This window comes from Hydractinia symbiolongicarpus, chromosome 2 (assembly GCF_029227915.1).
Source record: "Hydractinia symbiolongicarpus strain clone_291-10 chromosome 2, HSymV2.1, whole genome shotgun sequence".
Classification (NCBI taxonomy): domain Eukaryota; kingdom Metazoa; phylum Cnidaria; class Hydrozoa; order Anthoathecata; family Hydractiniidae; genus Hydractinia; species Hydractinia symbiolongicarpus.
In genome coordinates this window covers 23,934,384-23,952,186 of record NC_079876.1, presented here as the reverse complement: position 1 = coordinate 23,952,186, position 17,803 = coordinate 23,934,384, and the positions used below count along the sequence as shown (strand labels likewise).

The window sequence follows — 17,803 nt, the reverse complement described above, 5'->3', positions numbered from 1 at the left end:
CAGAATAATATTAAATGATTGAAAAACACCTTTTCAAAAAAGTTTATAGCGATAACTTACAGAAAGGGGAGATTCAAGAAAAATCTAAACAAAACCCTTCTTTCATATCGCTTTTTAACATGTAGCTTTTAATGCTGTTACATTTCATTTTTAAAAAATTGGTTTTCAAAGCACTAAATAAGTTGTGGCTCTTGTGAACTCTTCGGGTGAAGCTAGGGTGGACATCATAGACATTATAGAACAATTTGTGGTTGTCTTGTTTTAAAACATATTCTTTCTATGTTCACTATATACAATATAAAATTTCACGATTAAATTACATACATGACATCAGACAGTGTAGTAGTAGTAGTTTACATGCAAACTTATATGACGGGGTATTTCATTTCCCTCTTCAGAAAGAAGTTAGTCCTTATGGATGCAAATTATCACACGAGCACAGACGGACAAATTATGAATTATTAAGAAAATAGAGATAATAAAAATAAACATAAAGATAAGGAATGAAAAATAAATATAGCTAATTCAAATTTTCCGATTGTTCTCTTTGTCTCCAATACGCATCCATGAATTTGGTGATTTCTGAATGTTTCCTCGGATGGTGTAATCGCATGTCGTCTCGCTGGTGTTCGATCTGATCGAAACAAACACACAATATCAAAACATAAACGCTTTTTGGTAATATGAACACAAAACATAAAGATGAAGCGCTCTTAGAAAATTAACTTTCACTTTTGAGGGCAACACAAATATTTTCAAATGTGAATAAATGCAGTTTTTAGCTTTTAGAATATTCCACACTTTCTCCACACAACATACATGATATTCTTGACGCTTGAATTGCAGGTTTTTATAACAAACACAGGATTAAACGAGAGCTGAAGTTTATTATTGTTAAAATTTTAGAACCCAATTTTTATAACTTCCTCTTAAATGAAATTAGATGAGGAAGGAGTGCTGTATTTCCTGCATTGAGTATTTTCCCATTTATTTACTTCATCCACTACCTTATTTTATAAATTTTTGTCAGCGGAATAAACAGTTAAGTCTGAAAAACCTAAAAATTTGACCTTGTAAGTCCTTGAAAAAATTAAATAAATCACCGTAGCGGAAAAATCTTTCTATCTGTAAAGTTCACGCCACTTTTGTCTGCCGAAATCGATATTCAAATTTATATTCCTTAATCTGGAAATTTAATAATTTAAAAAGTCAAATAGGATGAGAAGAAAGTTTAGCATGACAAGAGATATTTTGAGGTGAGTTTCGTCAGAGAGATCGTTACTAAAAAAATATGGAACATACTAGAGGCTTGGTGCACCATCCAATCTCTTGGGCTTCTGTTTGCGGATATTCAAATTTCTCGACTGGAGTTTGGTGTGCACGTTTTATAACTTGCAGGAAATCATCTACAGTAAAAACATGAAATATATGCGTTGTCGTAGAAAATGGAATGGTCACACTTGGTTCTTCTTAGATAAACGCAAAAGTAAAAATCTAGAAAGCTCTATTCTCCCTTCAATCAATACCTTCTAAGGAAAAAAAGGACGAGAATTTGTAATAATGTCCGCACTGATTCTCATCACTACTATGAAAAATTCAATTCTATACAGCTTCTTAAAATACTCATTCAAGCATTACACTTTAAAAATAAACTTCAAAATTTCTGTTATTTAGCTTACCATCTTCCTCTCCATCTGCTGAGTCATGTGTCGAGTTTGGTTTCCCTGACAGTGTATACACTATTAAAAGAAAATATGTATAATCAGCCACAGTTTAATGAAGTGAATTTCAAGGCTACAAATCAAGACAAAATTAAGTTTAAACATTCAGGCTTACGGTTAAACTTGTTTACTCAACTTAATAAAATCAACAAAAAAGTGTTGCAAAAATATAATCATGAAGAGTTGAACTATTTTTATATTTACGGGTATTCCAGCATACTGATGGTTAGTTTCACGTTGTTGTGAGGTCAATAAAAAAAACAAAAGCATGGTTTAAATAACTGAATATAAATACTATTTATAATAATTGTTAAGGTTAACTGTTAAAGAATTCTTTACCTTACCTATACTTGAATTCGGTGCATTGAGTGGCCCTTATTTATTTACGTGCTGTTTTTATTGGTTTTGGCTGATAACAGAACAACAAAGGTTGAATGTGAAATTTGTAATAAAGAGCTGTGAATAAGGTATCAAGTTGTCTTTTAGATGGTGCATTATAGCTTTAACACAATTTTCCCATATCATTTTTTGTTTCGCATCAATGACAAAGACCATCTGGGCATAATACACAAATTCCATTTTTTTAAAAAAAGGCTAAAAACAGTTTCTAAAAGGCACGTGGTTTTATTGATTAAAAACAGAAAAAAAGAAGTTAAAATTACAGTTTTAGAGTGATGGTACCAGTGGTTCCAAAGAGTATAATATTTCACAGGAATAAACTTTTACGATTGAGCAACTTTCACATGTTATATATAGCAGAAAGTGTTGAAAAACTAAAGTTTCTGTGTTGTTCGATATCAAGACTCATCAGATCTAAAATGCTCAATATATAAATTATTATTTAGTTTTACTTTACGTAACTCCCAATATCTCATACGAAAATTTCTTTAAAGCTAACCATTATGAATTATAATTTTTGAAGAAATTTTCTTATGAAATATTGGGAGGTAGCTACAAGTTAATTAGTTTTTGCAGCCATCATTCTTTTAATTATTTAATTATCGATAATTAATCATTATTTTTTATTTCTCAATGTCATGTCTCCTAAAAAAATTTTAAAAAATGGCTTGTTAAATATTTTATTCCACCTAAAAGCACTAAATCCTATTCTAATTAAAAGCACAAAAAATGTATTAAAAAGGAAGGCTCAAACTTGCAATTAAAAAGCTATATACATACCTTAGTAAATTCTAAAAATTTTGTTAGTTTGTTATTTTTAGTGTCCCACTTTGTCCCATTTCCTCTTTTAAATTCAGGGTTAAAACAACAAAATAAACATGCAGAAGAATTTAGTGAATAATACATCATTATAAAGACAATAAATTTTTCTAGTTATGAAATCTTAAGTCATAAATCAAAAACTAAATTGTTAAAGGTCTGAATTTTGACTCAGATGTCATAGTGAACTCCAGATTTAGTTGTATAACTGTTTTCTTCATGATGTGTGAAATCTCCTGCAAAACTAAGTATACCTCAATTGAGTGAAATTTACACAAATTGAAGGGTCCCTTGATTATGCGTTATCCAGTCCACTGGTCTCTTTTAGGCCCCCTAAGAAAACAATCAAGCACCATTAACAGGCTTTTGGTGTTAAGGACATGGGGTATCATTAATTAAAAGAAAATATGTTAAAGATCAGGAAATTACAAAAGATTGGTTTGAGTGTGCACATTTTGATTAGAAACCCCAATATAATAGCAAAAATGAATGACATGCTGACAAAAATGGATAAAACACGGGTTTGAGTTTTTTTTGTTGTAATTTCACAAAAGGTCTGGATAAAAAGCGCCCGTATAAGACTACTATCTGCGATCTACCCCAGCAATGTTTAGGCTGGCTGTTCTGTGAAGTGTACAAGTTTTCGTACTGGGGGAAATGGTAATATGGTACATCCTAGGCGTAAGGCTCAAGATATTACATCATAGCCAAGCAGTGCTGCCAGTGGAAAGAGAAAGTTACAGAGAAAAGTTAAATCATAGAATCAAGACATTCATATGCACAGTATATATGCTATACTATTGTTTTCACAAAATAAGGTGTTGGACTCGTTAGCAGTTGCTGGGAGTAACTCTAGCACATGGTGCGAAAGACTGAGGTTTGTTCCCCCTATCAGCGAATTCGTAAGGTGAATGAATGTTACCATAGCCCTGGGTTAACCCAAGCCTTGTAAGGAAAATTGGGGAGATGCCACACTGTGTGGTTCGTTGGATGATGCATAGAGTTGTCTGGTAGAGCACAGACCCTAAATCAAAATAAGCGTTAAATACTCTAGGATTTCCCATTTAATAGACAGGGTATATCACTCAAAATTTGTGAGACAAGCTATGTATAATATGCATAACTATCTAATTATGTGTGACATCATTCCCCCTGGATCTAAGATAGATAGATAGATGTGCATATTTTACATGGCTAGCCTCACAAATATCGAGGGATATACCCTGTCTATTATTTCCAGGAGGGGCCATGGCGTAGATGGAGAGTCCTAGAGTATTTAATGCTCATTTTGAGCTACGCAGACCCAATTAGTAGGGCCCACGCTCTACTAGACAACTCCCGGCAACATCCAACGGCCCACACAGTGTGCCATCTCCCCAATTTCCCTCACATGGCTTGGGTTAACCCGGGGCTATGGTAACATTCACTCGCCCATGTTGAATCGCCGTCAAGAGGAATCGAACCCCGGTCTCCCGCACAGAGTACGAAAGCTATAACCACTAATCTACGGCGCCACAAAGTAAGTGAGGTGTATACAACACCTCAATTATATCCAGTGGTTTTACCAAGATATGATGACGTATATATGTTAGCAGCCTCATTTAGGTTGATAATTAGAACATATATTATATTAAACTAAATGGTAATATTTATTCAATACAATTATCATTGATAACAGCAATAGTCAGGGAGCTGATGGTCAAAAAAACAGGATAGCATTGCATTTCTTGGGACCTTTCAAAAACACATTAATTTGTTTTAAATATATGTTAATTATTAAATATTTTTCTTACTGGAGTGTTTAAATTTACTTGCTTCAAAGGTTATTCAAAAAATAAAACACATATTTCCTTGACCAAAACACAACGATTATAAGCGCCATATTTTTTAACTTCATTCTATATTTACAATCCTTTTTAAAATCATTGTGTTTATAACAAGCGGTCGTTAGGGGGTTGAGCGTTTAAAAGTATCATTTGGAATGATAAATTTAAAATAAAACATGGAAAATCTTAGAGATGAAAAAAAGAAATAGTGCGTAGGAATTTTTTTTTTTTTTTAATTCCTTTTAAATTTTTTTTTTTTTGTTTTAATTGTTTAATATTGCAACTCAGTATATTATGAAATACCCCCGATTTTTACTTGAGCTCAGCGGAGAAGTGTATGTAAACAACATTTGCGAGAGAAAATTAAAATTTGGTAGAGAAAATAAAATGGAAAGCAAATCAGGTAGACTTTCGCTTTCATTTATTAAAAAAGGAAACATGGAAAGCAGTAAACTGTATTATTCATAATAGTTTATATGATAAAGAAAATCGTTTGCATGGTTTTACTCAGAATGCGTTGACAAAAGTAAAACATGCAAGGTTCGTACCTATTCTAAGCGTTGAGGTGGAAAGAGCCACACTTATGCTGAACGTAACCCTTATAATACAATTCAAAATTCTTTTTATGGCAAATTCAGGAAAGACGAGAATGTAAAACACTTATTGGAAAGTCACAGCATTCTTAAAAATTCGAAAGAGGAGATGATATTTCAGAAATTAACACTGGCACAGAAATGGAACAATCACGTGTATCTGGACGTAAAAGAAATCTGTCAGGTGAAGAGATTTTTACAGCCTAGTAAACACAGTAAAAACACAAAACTTCATTGTAAAAATGTGCTCTGTTTGTCAGTGTTCAATGCCCACCTTATCCTGCATGAAGACATTTTTGATAATTATGTCTTGAGAACCAATAATGGTTTCTCAAAAAAAAGTTTACTATAATAGCTAGCTGGACAACTCAACTTTCCAACCTCTTTTTTATGAAATAAATTTGTTTTTGTGAGAGGTAGCTAAGCTTTATAATAAATTCAATAACTCACTTTTCTTAAAGGGGTTAATACTGTAGTTTGTATAAAGCTTTTGTTTTTTTTGCTCTTTCTTTATCGTTTCACATAATATAGCTGTTTGATGCACATGGTTAATACTTGTTGCATCCTTCTTCGCGGCCATATTGTTTATGTACTGAGTAATCATGGTTGCCAAGCTTGATTTTTGTCGCAAAGTAGACATATCGATTTTAACAACAATAAACATTTCTGTATTTTATAATAACATTAAAAATGTTAAGAATTTTAAAAAAGGTGAACAGCTTTATACAATTTATTATCATTATTGTGTAAATTCAAAAGAAACAGCTATTATAATCTTAGTGAAAATACACTTTGCATAATACTGTTCTGCAAGATTTAAACTTTAGCCAATTAGATTGTTCAAAAGAAAGTTTGACCGACCGTGATCATCACGTAGAATGAATTAATTGATATTGAGAAGGGAATTTTGACAGTGACACATAAGCGCAAAGTCTTGAATTTAAAGTTTGTATGTCCACTGATGGTTTTCCAGAAGTATTACAAAGAATGTATTAATGGTATCTGTACTTATAATGCATGTTTTGTTGCAATTACGTCCTTAGAAAAAACTGTATTCGACGAAGGAAGTTAGCAGAAAAAATTCTAAGAAAAGTAAGCTAGCACGCGATAACAAATGGGTTAAGTCCCTTAAACCTTCATAGCGAAAGTATTGTGAAAGGAGAGGAAAAAAATTATCATATAATATTATATATATTATATATATATTATATATAATCCAACATCAATATTTGGCATTGTTGAAACAAAGTAAAGATGGCTAGAATTAACAGAATATTTAAACCATGTCAGGGACAACATTTTCCTACGTTAAATTCAGCAATGGAAAATATATTTCGTTTGATAGATAGTTCAAAGAAAAATAAATCTCATGTACAAAAATTCACAGCAATTTTAAAGCCGATTGTTAAAGCTTTAAGTGGAGTAGATTATCATTTTATACGTAAGGCAGAATTTTACTCTGACTTAACAGAGACCTTAAATAAAATACACAGTCATATTGTAGAAGCGAAGAAGCGTGGTAAACTAACAAAGATAATGATGGCAAAAAAGGACCAAGAATTTTTAACAAGCATGCAACAGCATATTGATTTGTTGTGTGGGCGTATATTCTTAGCTAATGCTCAACGATTGGAAAAACGGAAAACTGGCTTTGATTAAGTTTGGTTTATGTATATATATTTTTTTTATTTAATAAAAATATATTTAAAATTTCTTATTGTAATTTTTTTGAGTAAAAATAAAATAAAAATATAAAATATTTTGTAATTTTTTATCTATTTATCAACAGATATCTATGTATATTGCTTGTATCTTAGAAAGTTTAAATATTTATTCAGTATTTTTGTGGTTGACAATATTTATATAATATTTGTATTATTAAGTTTTCTTTAAATAAATGGCTTTAATTGGTGCACAAATTGTTGTTTTCTGCCATTATTGTGTCAATGTGATGTTGGAAATTTGATCTGACAAAAAACGTATTAAAGATCTATAGTTCTGATTCAAAATACTAAAAAATTGTCTTGTTCAAAAAACGTGGTAGCAAGATATGTTCCTGATTACGTATAAATAATAAAAACAAAATGAGTAATTTGAAGTTATTAACTACAGTAGTAAACTGAGTAAACCCTTGGTCGAAATATTTTAATTTTTGGCGATAAAAAATATTGACTTTAACTTGGCATGCAGCTTGTTCTACTCGTTTTAGCATTTATTGAAATTTCGTGTTATTTCAACTAAAACGTTATCTTTTTATGTATTCAATTTGCAATTTGAATAAGGATTATAAAATCATAAATATATGCATTCTTACCTATTACGTTCTTCTGTGTACTCATACCATATCAAATTTTAATTGTTTATATCAATAACAGCGATCTTGAAGCTATTAATATTAATTATTTTCTATAGTTTAACTTGTTTTAGCAAACTGTCGTGTAGAAATATCGAAAAATTTGTCAGAACTTGACAAATGTTATATTGTATAGTATCAAATGTCAGGGTTATTGTTAAGTCATACTACATCGTCGCTTATTTCATCGAGATAACATATAACCATATCCTAAGATGTGTTCGTGTTCGGAAAGAAAATCAGATTGTTTAACAAAATACTTTTAACTTTTAAACAGCTTATATACAAATATTACGTACTTTTTATTGTACTTTTTCCCTCAAGCGTCATGAAAAATATAGAGACAAAAATTAACCATAGAATTAAAAGACATTGCCTCGGCGCTTATTTTTATTTCATTATTGTAGACATAATTAATGCTGAATTCTAAAAGAACATACATACCAGACGCTGAATAGGTTCAAAAGGTTATTGCGGCAAAAAAGTCTGTATTAAAGTACCAAATGGTCTACAACATGTTCCCATGTGTTTTTTACACCTTTAAAGTAAAAAGAGTGGGGAGTGTTCAACAAGAGATTAACTAAAAGTATTTCAAAAATTTCTTTCTTTGACTTCACACATTTATTAACTCGCCCATTTAAATTGTAAATTTGTACGCCTGAATCGTTTGGAACAAATGTTTCATTCAGGCTTGTGTTACGGAAGATTATTTTACCTTCGGCGTTGTATAACATCCTTTGTTTGAAATATCTTTTTACCAACTTTTCTGTATATACGCTTGTATGATTAAATAACGTGCAGAGACAATTTGATGTAAATTTCAATCATTATAAAAAATTACACATGAAAAGATATTACGTTTTTCAAATTGTAATAGTATATAATAATAGTATGTCAGAACGGCTTTTACGTTACCTAAATCCAATCTGAGTTTAATTTTAAATAAACTCAAATTGGATATTACTGCAGGTTTCTATTTTGGTTATAACCAAAATAGAAACCTGCAGTAATATTGTTAAAAAATGAAGAAACTAAAAGTAGAGGCTTTCACTGGTGTCTTTAAAGAAATTATTTATAAGCATAGGATGACCATTGGAAATGGGAAAGCATATATTATGTCAGGTACCATTCTTGCCAGCATTACTTTCTTCGATAGACCAGGAGTATGTAAAAACGCATTTTTTTTAACAAGACAAAAAAGGATAAACATCTTTTAAGCTCTCTATGGAAGACGGTTTACATCAAAACGTACTTTTTCCTGCTTTTTATTTAATAAACGCAGCTAGAATTAATAATAAAATGGAGAACATAAAAGAAATGATGTTTTTTTAGCTCAATTGCGAAAGTGAGTAATGCACTAAGACTTTCAAGATCAACAAAATTCACGTGGCGTTTTTTCTTAGTAATCTTGTAATTGGATGAAAGTATCTCACCGTATAAATATGTTTCTACTTCCGGCTGTAAAAACAATCTACGTGTACTTTCGTCAGATTAAAATACAAACATGTGATCATAAACACACGACATAATTACATCATGGGATAGTCCAACGTGGAAACTGCGGGATTTTACTTATTCTTCGTAGCTAATAACATATTTTGATGAGTAAAGCACCAAGCAATGGAAAGATTTCTTCTTATTTCCCAGAATATTATGACTGAATTTCGAGGCTTTAAACTAACTGACTAAACAAACACTTTATGTTGTCAAAAATCGACCCTCAAACATTGGGTAACATTTTTCAAAAAATAGTAATTCACAAGGCTGCGTCGCCTCGCAATTGTGTGGGAAATTCGGCGTACTTTCAGAAAAACCGGTCCAGAGTGTTCAGAAGTAATTAAGTCTCAATACTGAGGAAATTTTCTTTACTCTCAGAGCAGTAAAAGACTTTCCCGAAAGACTTAGATATATCTTGGTGAATAAATTATCGTTATCCTTGTATTTGTTGTTCTATCAAAGGCTTTCGATACTGCACATCATAACATTCTGTTATCTAACCTAAATGTTACAGTGTTCCAGACATCAATTTAAAAAGGTTTATAAATTACTTGACTAACCGAAAACAATGCATAGCATACGACGATAAAACGACCCCCTTTCAACTAATAAAACGGTGTTCCACAAGGATCCATTCTTGGACCCTTACTGTTTTTGATTTTCATCAACGACTTACACAATTCTTTCAAAATGTCAAATTTATTCTATTTACTGACGATACTAATCTTTTTTAAATTGATGATATTCCACTCAAACTACTTTTGCTTAAAATAAATAACGCAAGCATAAAAAGAAGGAAACAATAAAATTCCTTGGCATAATTGTGGATAAATCGTTAACATGAAATAAACACATACATATGAGAATAAAATCACTTAAAGTTTAGGAATATTATAAAAGGCTAAACTATACTTAAACCTCCATTACTTGAAAAAACGTTTTTTTTTCATATACTGTTACTTATCGTATTGTAACTTATGATGAACAAGTAATAATGTACATAAATTTACAAAAAATGTATAATAAACAAAATCATGCTTGTCGCATAATTTTCAATTTAGACTGTTATTTCTTCAAATTGGGATTTTAAACGTCTATCAAATAAATATACATCAGGATTTACTTTTTATGTATAAAATGAAACAAAAAGTAGCACCAAACATGTTTACCACTCAATTTACTTCAATTACCAAAAAATTTTAATAAAATCTAGCTTATTCTCGATTAAACATAGGGGACCATACCTTTGGAATGCTTTTTTATCTGATGCAATTAAAGGAAACAAAACTCTTTAAGAAAAATGTAAAAGCAAAATTATTACTGACTAAACTTACACATTTGTAAATATTGTTACATACACATTCTTATATATCTTATAGATTTTTGTAGATTATACTAGTCATTTTTAATCAATATAGTTGGAATATTTCTTTACTATATTTGATATTTATATTTAATATTATTTCAACTCTCTATCTTTTGCTTAAAAAACCGGGCATGGTGATTTTTGTATATATTTAAAGAAAACTTAACCTGAAACATTTATAATAACGGTGAAATATATACCTGTCTAGCTATACCTTAAGATAAGCAATTTTGGCGCGAATTCACGGAATTTTGCGGTTTTTGATACAAAGAAGATTAAAACACTGACTGAAGCTTGAAGACGTTACACATAGTATGATGTGTTACATAATCAGGCCTAATCAAACTGACGTGTTTTTCACTTTTCTTATTATTATTCCACAGAGTAAACAAACTGGGAGAATTATTACTACAAAAATTCCTAACCACGTCATACAAATCACCCAAAATGTGAAAAAGTACAGAATTTCATTGCAGTGTGATGTCTGTGAGGAGTTCGTCAACGATGGTTTAAATGAATGGTATAACCAAGAGTTTTCCAGTATAAACCAAAGCACTATAAAGCCTTCGAAAAGTCTTTTGATTGGATCATATAAAGGTAAGAATTGACGAGTTACACTAACAATTCCAAATATAACCAAAAATCCTGGCAAACGGTTTTCTGCGGGACAATCATCTTTAAATGCAACGCCTATTGCACATCCTTATAAAGGTTCTGAATATTGTTTTCGGTAAAGTGTGAAACAGCCTCTTATAAGCTTATAAGTAAAAATACTTCTCAGAGTAATTATGGTTACCTATTGCAATGCTGAATACTTCGATGAGAAGGAACGCTACTGAACACACTGCACATCCAACTAGAGGAAAGTAAACATAAAAAGCAAAGACATGAGTTTCCTACGTGCAATTGAAAAAACAAATACTTATGAAAACGCATTTATAACAGAGTACAGTACAAAAAACAACGAATATTTGTTGGACGATTTTTACACCAAGGACGTCAGAAAGCTAGACAGTAAGTTGTGATGCTCCTTTTGTTATGGTCTTATTATTTTTGTTTCTAAATTCTTGTAAGTCAGCGTTAGGTCACCAAAAAGAATTATATTTTGTTTATTTCATTGTTGGCTTTCTCTAACTTAAATTTCTCAACTCAAAAACATTATCTACATCACTGAATGCAACGAAGTATTACCTACCGCTAGATAATACTTTTTGTTTGTAATCCAACATGATCACCATGGTATCTGAAAAGCTACTTCTTCTCTCATTTTGAAACCTTTGGGACCTTGATGAAACTAAAATACAAGTTTTAAAATCGTTTTGTAGCAAAGTAAAAAAAAAAAAAAAAAAAAAGAAATTGTTAAAAGTTAAAAAAATTACCTAACAAGTTCAACACTTCTAACATTAAAAAAACTAATTCAAACTTAGTGCCTGTGATAGACAAGGTACTGGACTTAGGGAATCTAAGAAAAGAAACCATACCAGACTCACTTGCTTCTTCTTCACCTGTCTCTGTAATCATACCAGTCTGCTGTTGTCTAAAATAAGTAGCAGAAATGTGATAAAAGTGTGAAAAATGACTCTTCCCTTAGAACATTGAAGTAAACGAAGGATAATTTGCGTTTCAGAAAAATGAGGTTTGAGTAAAATTGCATGGAGTGGGATGGGGTGAGGAACATGAGCGTTGTTGTGCTGATAAATGGAAAAATCAAAACATAAAACTTCAATTTTTTTATTACTTTTCTGTAACAAGAATATCGCGAAAGATATTATTACAAGAACACAAGGCATATTTTACAAGCTGTTTCCTATTGGGCCAAACTGGTCGCAAATACAAAAGCATTGTTATTGGACCCTGTCTAACACGGGGAAATAAAGATTCTTAAAGCTAAGATGTGGCATGTAAGATTACTAACATAGTCTTAACTCAAGCTGTACAAAAATATATCTTTTTAGCCGTGGCTAGTACAAATTTTAAAATAGATCTAGGTATGAAAAAACTGAAAATATAAGAGCTGTATGGCTTACATAGCAAATGCTGTATTCAAGTCTTTACCTTCTGTGTCTCCTCATATCAATCAATGTTGGAAAATTGTTTCGCTGCAACCACACCCCACAATTATACATAATAGTGATCATATAATGAATACTGCTTAATCAAAAGTGTCAAAAATGACAAGAAAAATACATTTCTGATTAATGCAAAAACTGCGAAAGATTTATTATTTAAATTATTAAATTATTTCTTGTATAAAAAATGTATGTTGTAAAAATATGTCCTGTCATAGTGCGCACATAATCTTGATATAATATAATCCGCTTAAATAAGGGTCTGAACCGATATGAACTACAAATCCTGTATCAATTTTTTTTTAAATTTTGATTGACTAAGAACTAAATAAAAAAGTAAAGGTGTGCAAGCAAATGACTTTAAAAGTAGCCTTCTTTGCAACTCTTCCAACTATCTATTAAAAGCTTCATTGGTTGTCATTATTTTTTAGCAAGATTTACTAAAGTTTCATTCCAATTCAGTAAACCTTTATTAAAACCAACAATATAGTAATGTGTTTACCCTTCATTGATTTGTCCACTATGGCTTTTGTGTCAAAAGACAAGAACATTTTAACCAAATAAGATGTTCTAAGGAGAACAGGCAAGCATTTTTTGCGCTTTCTATGTTAAAATTAAGCTAAGGTATTTCTTTTGATGTCGCGTAAAATGATCATTTTAACTGAGGACAGACTTTTCTGTTTTCCTGTCATGACAAATAATCGGGTCAGCACTTCTTTGAAGCACCGGTTTATAGATGCATGTGCGATCCACGCCGGCTGAATTTGGCTATAAATTCGTATAACAAAATGAAAGATTTTCTTTCTAACTTTATATATAATGATTTTGTTTCAGCCAATATAAGTCTTTTTTAATTTACTACCATTTCTTGAATTTCCGAATCAGTCTTACCTTGTAAGATTAAAGTACGCGGAAATCTAAATTCATTACTTCGTTAGATGTTTAGCCCGACCTTTTAAGATGGGGCCGCTGCATAAATAAATCTATGTCCACCGCATATCTTCCTATTACTGTGTTGGAAAAACTTTATAACCTCCCTTCATTGTTTACGTTTTAGCTATCCGAAAAAAAGAAGAAATAGATGATGTCGAAGTTATCTTTTTGTTTGTGAAAACATACATGTGTTCTAAAATAATTACTGCTTAGTAATTTTTAGTCACTCATTATTTTTTCTTCTATATCTACGAGGGAATTGAGGCTAAGTATGTTCTGTATATGTTTTAAATATTTGGCGAACATGTATCGTGTCGTTTAATCAGAAAGCATTAGTTTTCTGCATGGACTTTTTTCATATTAGTTAGTATTAATTATTTGACACTATTTCAAGATTCACGTAGCCAATATGTTGTTACATTACGCCGTTTGCAGGACAAAATTTCTAGAAGCGACTTAAGATCTTACGTTGGATAAACCTCATATCTAGTAAAAATATAATAAAGCCAGTATAATCCATGGTATAAAAAGAAACTCAATTTTTCTAACATGTCAAAAATATGATAGTATACGACGGGGGTTGGGACGATCATATATCTGCTTGATTTCAGATGATGCCTTCTTTTTCTTTTTTCTTTTTTTTGTATATCTGATAAAGCAATCGGCAAACAACGGATGGCAAAGATATGGTATATTGTTGACCTAATAAATTGCATTAAAAGACTTCAACATAAAAATCTTCTTCCGTCAGAACACAAACTGTTTGTTGTGTGACTGTCAAAGTGCCCGCAGGTCATATTTCCGCAATTGCTTATACTTGTGAGGAGACTTGCAGATTTACCAAGGAGGGATACACATTACATCAAGGAATTTGTATTCTTTGCTTAAGATACGGATTTATTAATCGTGAATTTGTTTAAACCTGTGCACTAAATCATAAAAATTACAGCGAACTTCGCACTTTAAGCTGGTGTTTTATAACGTGATAATTCGGTAGCTAGCAAGATTTCTGTACGAATTTTTTCTGACAGAATGCATCGTGCAAAAAGATCTTTCAAAAACAAAAACCACAATTAACTACATACACATTGTCATCATTATAAAACCACACAATATACGTTCTCACTCTTAACACGATAACTCGCGCAAAAATCACCTGTCTGATTATGTATGCAAAATCTTACAACTAAGTAACTTTTACGTTAAACCAGTCAAGGCCAGAACATTGTTCAGAAATGTTTAAAAATATAAAAAGTACTGGAGACGAGGTTGAAGTCACCATTGACAAATCAGTAAAATCTCATTGCACATGTACCAATGAGGGACATAAATGTATCCCGTCCCTGTTAACGCCGTAGGTTACACTGTAACAGCACACTCAGACTCCTCTAGATAGGTACTTACACTTCGTCTGAATCGAGAGCATCGAATGATTATGTTACCACAGCATATTTTACTGTATCTTTCTTGTTATGCTTGTTGTTATTTTTTGGTTCTGTTTTTTTTTACAAAGTTAGTGGCGAATGTTGAAAAAAATTTCCGCCTTGATCAAATGCGATGTCAGATCAGAAAAAACTATATTAAAAGTGAAAATAATTCAGAAATACAATTTTACGTACGAGAATGTTTTAATAACACAGTGCTTCTAATAAACACGATAACTTTGTCCACCATATCCCCTACGTCCAGCATGTCCTTTGCGTTTACCATATCCTTTGCGTCCACCATATCCTTTGCGTCCGCCATATCCTCTATGTCCACCATATCCTCTACGTCCAACATATCCTTTGCGTCCACCATATCCTTTGCGTCCGCCATATCCTCTATGTCCACCATATCCTCTACGTCCAACATATCCTTTGCGCCCACCATATCCTCTGCGTCCACCGTATCTTTTGCGTCCAGCATCACCATATCCTTTACGCCCAACATATCCTTTACGTCCACCATATCCCTTGCGTCCACCATATCCTATACGCCCAACATGTCCTTCACGTCCACCATATTCTTTGCGTCCACCATATCTTTTACGTCCAACATAGCTTTTGCGTCCAACATATCCTTTACGTCCACCACGTAATTTGTAACCATATCCTTTAGAAAGATATCCTTTGTATTTTCGTCCACATTTTCGCTTTCGGTAGCATCGTCGGCGACGCCCATCATTTGATATATAGGTATTATTTAGCTCATCATCATCATTGCAATCATCATCATTTTGAACTTCGTTACTTTCGTCATCATCGTCGCAGTCGTCATCATCACTTTCTTGCGATGATTCAACAGCTGAATCTAAGCAAAGTAAAAAAAAAAAAACATAGAGGAAAAAGAACAGAAATGTCGCAATGAAATTGTTATTCTAATGAAAATGTCAGTTTAAAGTGTATAAAACTGTAAAAACGACGTCGGCGACGCCCATCATTTGATATATAGGTATTATTTAGCTCATCATTATCATTGCAATCATCATCATTTTGAACTTCATTACTTTCGTCGCAATTTTTGTCGCAATGAAATTGTTATTCTAATGAAAATGTCAGTTTAAAGTGTATAAAATTGTAAAAACATCCAAGGGCGTATACCTTTGACAGTATCAGCATCCTGTTCTTTGGTCTCTTCTAAAAAGACAAAAAGAGAAAAAAGGATATAAATATGTATGTTAAATTTATTTCAGTTGTTCATGTCGTCGGACAATGTACGAAAAGCTTCGCTAATTAACCTAAATTTTTAAAACGCGCCTAATGCTTTTATGATCTATAGTATTGGCTGTTATGTTTACCAATAAAGTTGATATTTTTCTGAAAATATGGCAACAGATGCATATATCATAACATCGATGAGAAATAACTTTATTTAACATACCTATTGATGCTTCATTTGCTGGGATGTTGTTTGCTAAATAAAGAATTAAGAATGAAGAAGTTAAAATTGAAAATAACTTATAAGGATAGAAAGGCCAGATATATTTGAAAATATAACTTAGCTTTAACGACTAAGAACTTTCTAATTTTGTATGCTGATATGTAAAATGTAATGTAAACTTCATATTATATCTATGACCACTTACCTGCAGTTACTACGAAGCAAAACAACAATACTGTTAACGTGAATTTCATTTTAGCAACTCTGTTCAGAAGCAAAACATGTAATGGTATTAGCTATTTCGATCCCCTTATTTATGTATTTCTGTTGTTAAGTACCCAAATACTAAGAAATTAATTAGTTCCTTAAGCAGGTACTGAACACACGTGTTTTAATTACTGCATGTCATCAGTTGTCATTGTTTTTCAGACTTTTAATTTTCTTACGTTGTAATTGATATTAAAGTTTTGACGTTGCAAAATCAAAGGAAATCATTCTTATTAAAATTTCCTTCCAAAAACACCTATTAAGATCATGCTTATATTTTTTGTCAGAATGTCATAATACCAGTAGTATATGATTGATCACTAAATATAATTTAAAGTATGTAAACTTTCGACTAGTTTAACATTGTACTTGATTAAAATTAAGCTAAATCAAACACACAAAGTAAATTATAAAATGCAACTCACCAAAAACAAATTAGTAACAAAATCGTTATCATATGGGAAATGCTAGTAATATTTAAACTAATCTTTTGAGATACAATAGCTAGCGCACTCACTTTGAACGGTGCGAAATCCTTGACCACTAATCTGCGAAGATTAGAAGTCTGAGGATTGTGCACTATACATTCTTAGTTCTTTGGGACTTTACGACTTCCAGTTTAATTTTTTTAATGTATCAGAACCCTATTTCGCGTTTTCTTAGGAGTTTATGATGGTCCGACAAATTGGGAATTGCAAAATTGGAACAAGAAAGGAGTTTTTTTTAAGAGGGGTTAACACGCATTTGGAAAGAATTCTTCTCTCGCTTATAAATGTTTGAAATGTCTTCTTGTTATTTGAAATTACAAGACTATGATGTTATTTATCTTTTTTGTTTACATGAGAATTTGTACGATGTTAGGTGGCATGTGGTTATGCGAAAGGTTTTTTATATCTCTACTCTAATTTGTCTTTCAACAAGATCAATGCCTTATTCCAATGCAAGAATGCAAGACTAATGTATAGAGAAACCAACGATAACTCCATCGCCCCTCATCCGTATGCGTGTGTAGTCAAAGAAAAGCACAAGTATCGGTTGGTCGATGGGTCGATCGATGGGTCGGTCGATGGGTCGGTCGTTGGGTCGGTCGTGTCCTAA

At 31.7% G+C, this 17,803-nt stretch overlaps 3 protein-coding genes and 1 long non-coding RNA gene across 4 annotated transcripts; 1 reads left to right on the top strand and 3 right to left on the bottom strand.

The window, feature by feature from the left end:
* Nucleotides 1-244: 244 nt before the first annotated feature.
* Nucleotides 245-6,089, bottom strand: LOC130630268 (cilia- and flagella-associated protein 144-like). Its single transcript, XM_057443694.1, has 4 exons — nt 5,809-6,089; nt 1,680-1,739; nt 1,303-1,406; nt 245-634 (listed from the first exon to the last, which is right to left on the bottom strand). The coding sequence occupies exons 1-4, from the start codon at nt 6,020-6,022 to the stop codon at nt 521-523; spliced, it is 492 nt and encodes a 163-aa protein (XP_057299677.1). The 5' UTR covers nt 6,023-6,089; the 3' UTR covers nt 245-520.
* Nucleotides 6,090-6,198: 109 nt separating this feature from the next.
* On the top strand, nt 6,199-7,277 carry LOC130630269 (uncharacterized). Its single transcript, XM_057443695.1, has one exon. It carries the CDS (start codon nt 6,613-6,615, stop codon nt 7,015-7,017), a length of 405 nt encoding a protein of 134 aa, XP_057299678.1. The 5' UTR covers nt 6,199-6,612; the 3' UTR covers nt 7,018-7,277.
* A 3,233-nt stretch (nt 7,278-10,510) lies between these two features.
* On the bottom strand, nt 10,511-12,510 carry LOC130627329 (uncharacterized). The gene is made up of 3 exons (XM_057441378.1): nt 11,770-12,510; nt 11,371-11,430; nt 10,511-11,264 (listed from the first exon to the last, which is right to left on the bottom strand). Exons 1-3 carry the CDS (start codon nt 11,810-11,812, stop codon nt 10,915-10,917), a joined length of 453 nt encoding a protein of 150 aa, XP_057297361.1. The 5' UTR covers nt 11,813-12,510; the 3' UTR covers nt 10,511-10,914.
* A 3,648-nt stretch (nt 12,511-16,158) lies between these two features.
* Nucleotides 16,159-16,702, bottom strand: LOC130627318 (uncharacterized). Its single transcript, XR_008981829.1, has 3 exons — nt 16,644-16,702; nt 16,439-16,471; nt 16,159-16,194 (listed from the first exon to the last, which is right to left on the bottom strand). It is a non-coding gene; the product is annotated as an uncharacterized LOC130627318 (long non-coding RNA).
* Between the last annotated feature and the right edge of the window lie 1,101 nt (nt 16,703-17,803).

What these genes read in the sequence shown, in the direction of transcription:
- LOC130630268 (XM_057443694.1), bottom strand. Translation starts at nt 6,022, where the DNA reads ATGTTTATTGTTGTTAAAATCGATATGTCTACTTTGCGACAAAAATCA. An exon ending in TATTAACCCCTTTAAGAAAA is followed by an intron (nt 1,740 to 5,808) that starts GTGAGTTATTGA and finishes TTCTTTTAATAG; the next exon opens with TGTATACACTGTCAGGGAAA. An exon ending in GATGGTGCACCAAGCCTCTA is followed by an intron (nt 635 to 1,302) that starts GTATGTTCCATA and finishes TGTTTCGATCAG; the next exon opens with ATCGAACACCAGCGAGACGA.
- LOC130630269 (XM_057443695.1), top strand. Translation starts at nt 6,613, where the DNA reads ATGGCTAGAATTAACAGAATATTTAAACCATGTCAGGGACAACATTTT.
- LOC130627329 (XM_057441378.1), bottom strand. Translation starts at nt 11,812, where the DNA reads ATGGTGATCATGTTGGATTACAAACAAAAAGTATTATCTAGCG. An exon ending in ACAAAAAGTATTATCTAGCG is followed by an intron (nt 11,431 to 11,769) that starts GTAGGTAATACT and finishes ACTTTCCTCTAG; the next exon opens with TTGGATGTGCAGTGTGTTCA. An exon ending in AGTATTCAGCATTGCAATAG is followed by an intron (nt 11,265 to 11,370) that starts GTAACCATAATT and finishes GATGTGCAATAG; the next exon opens with GCGTTGCATTTAAAGATGAT.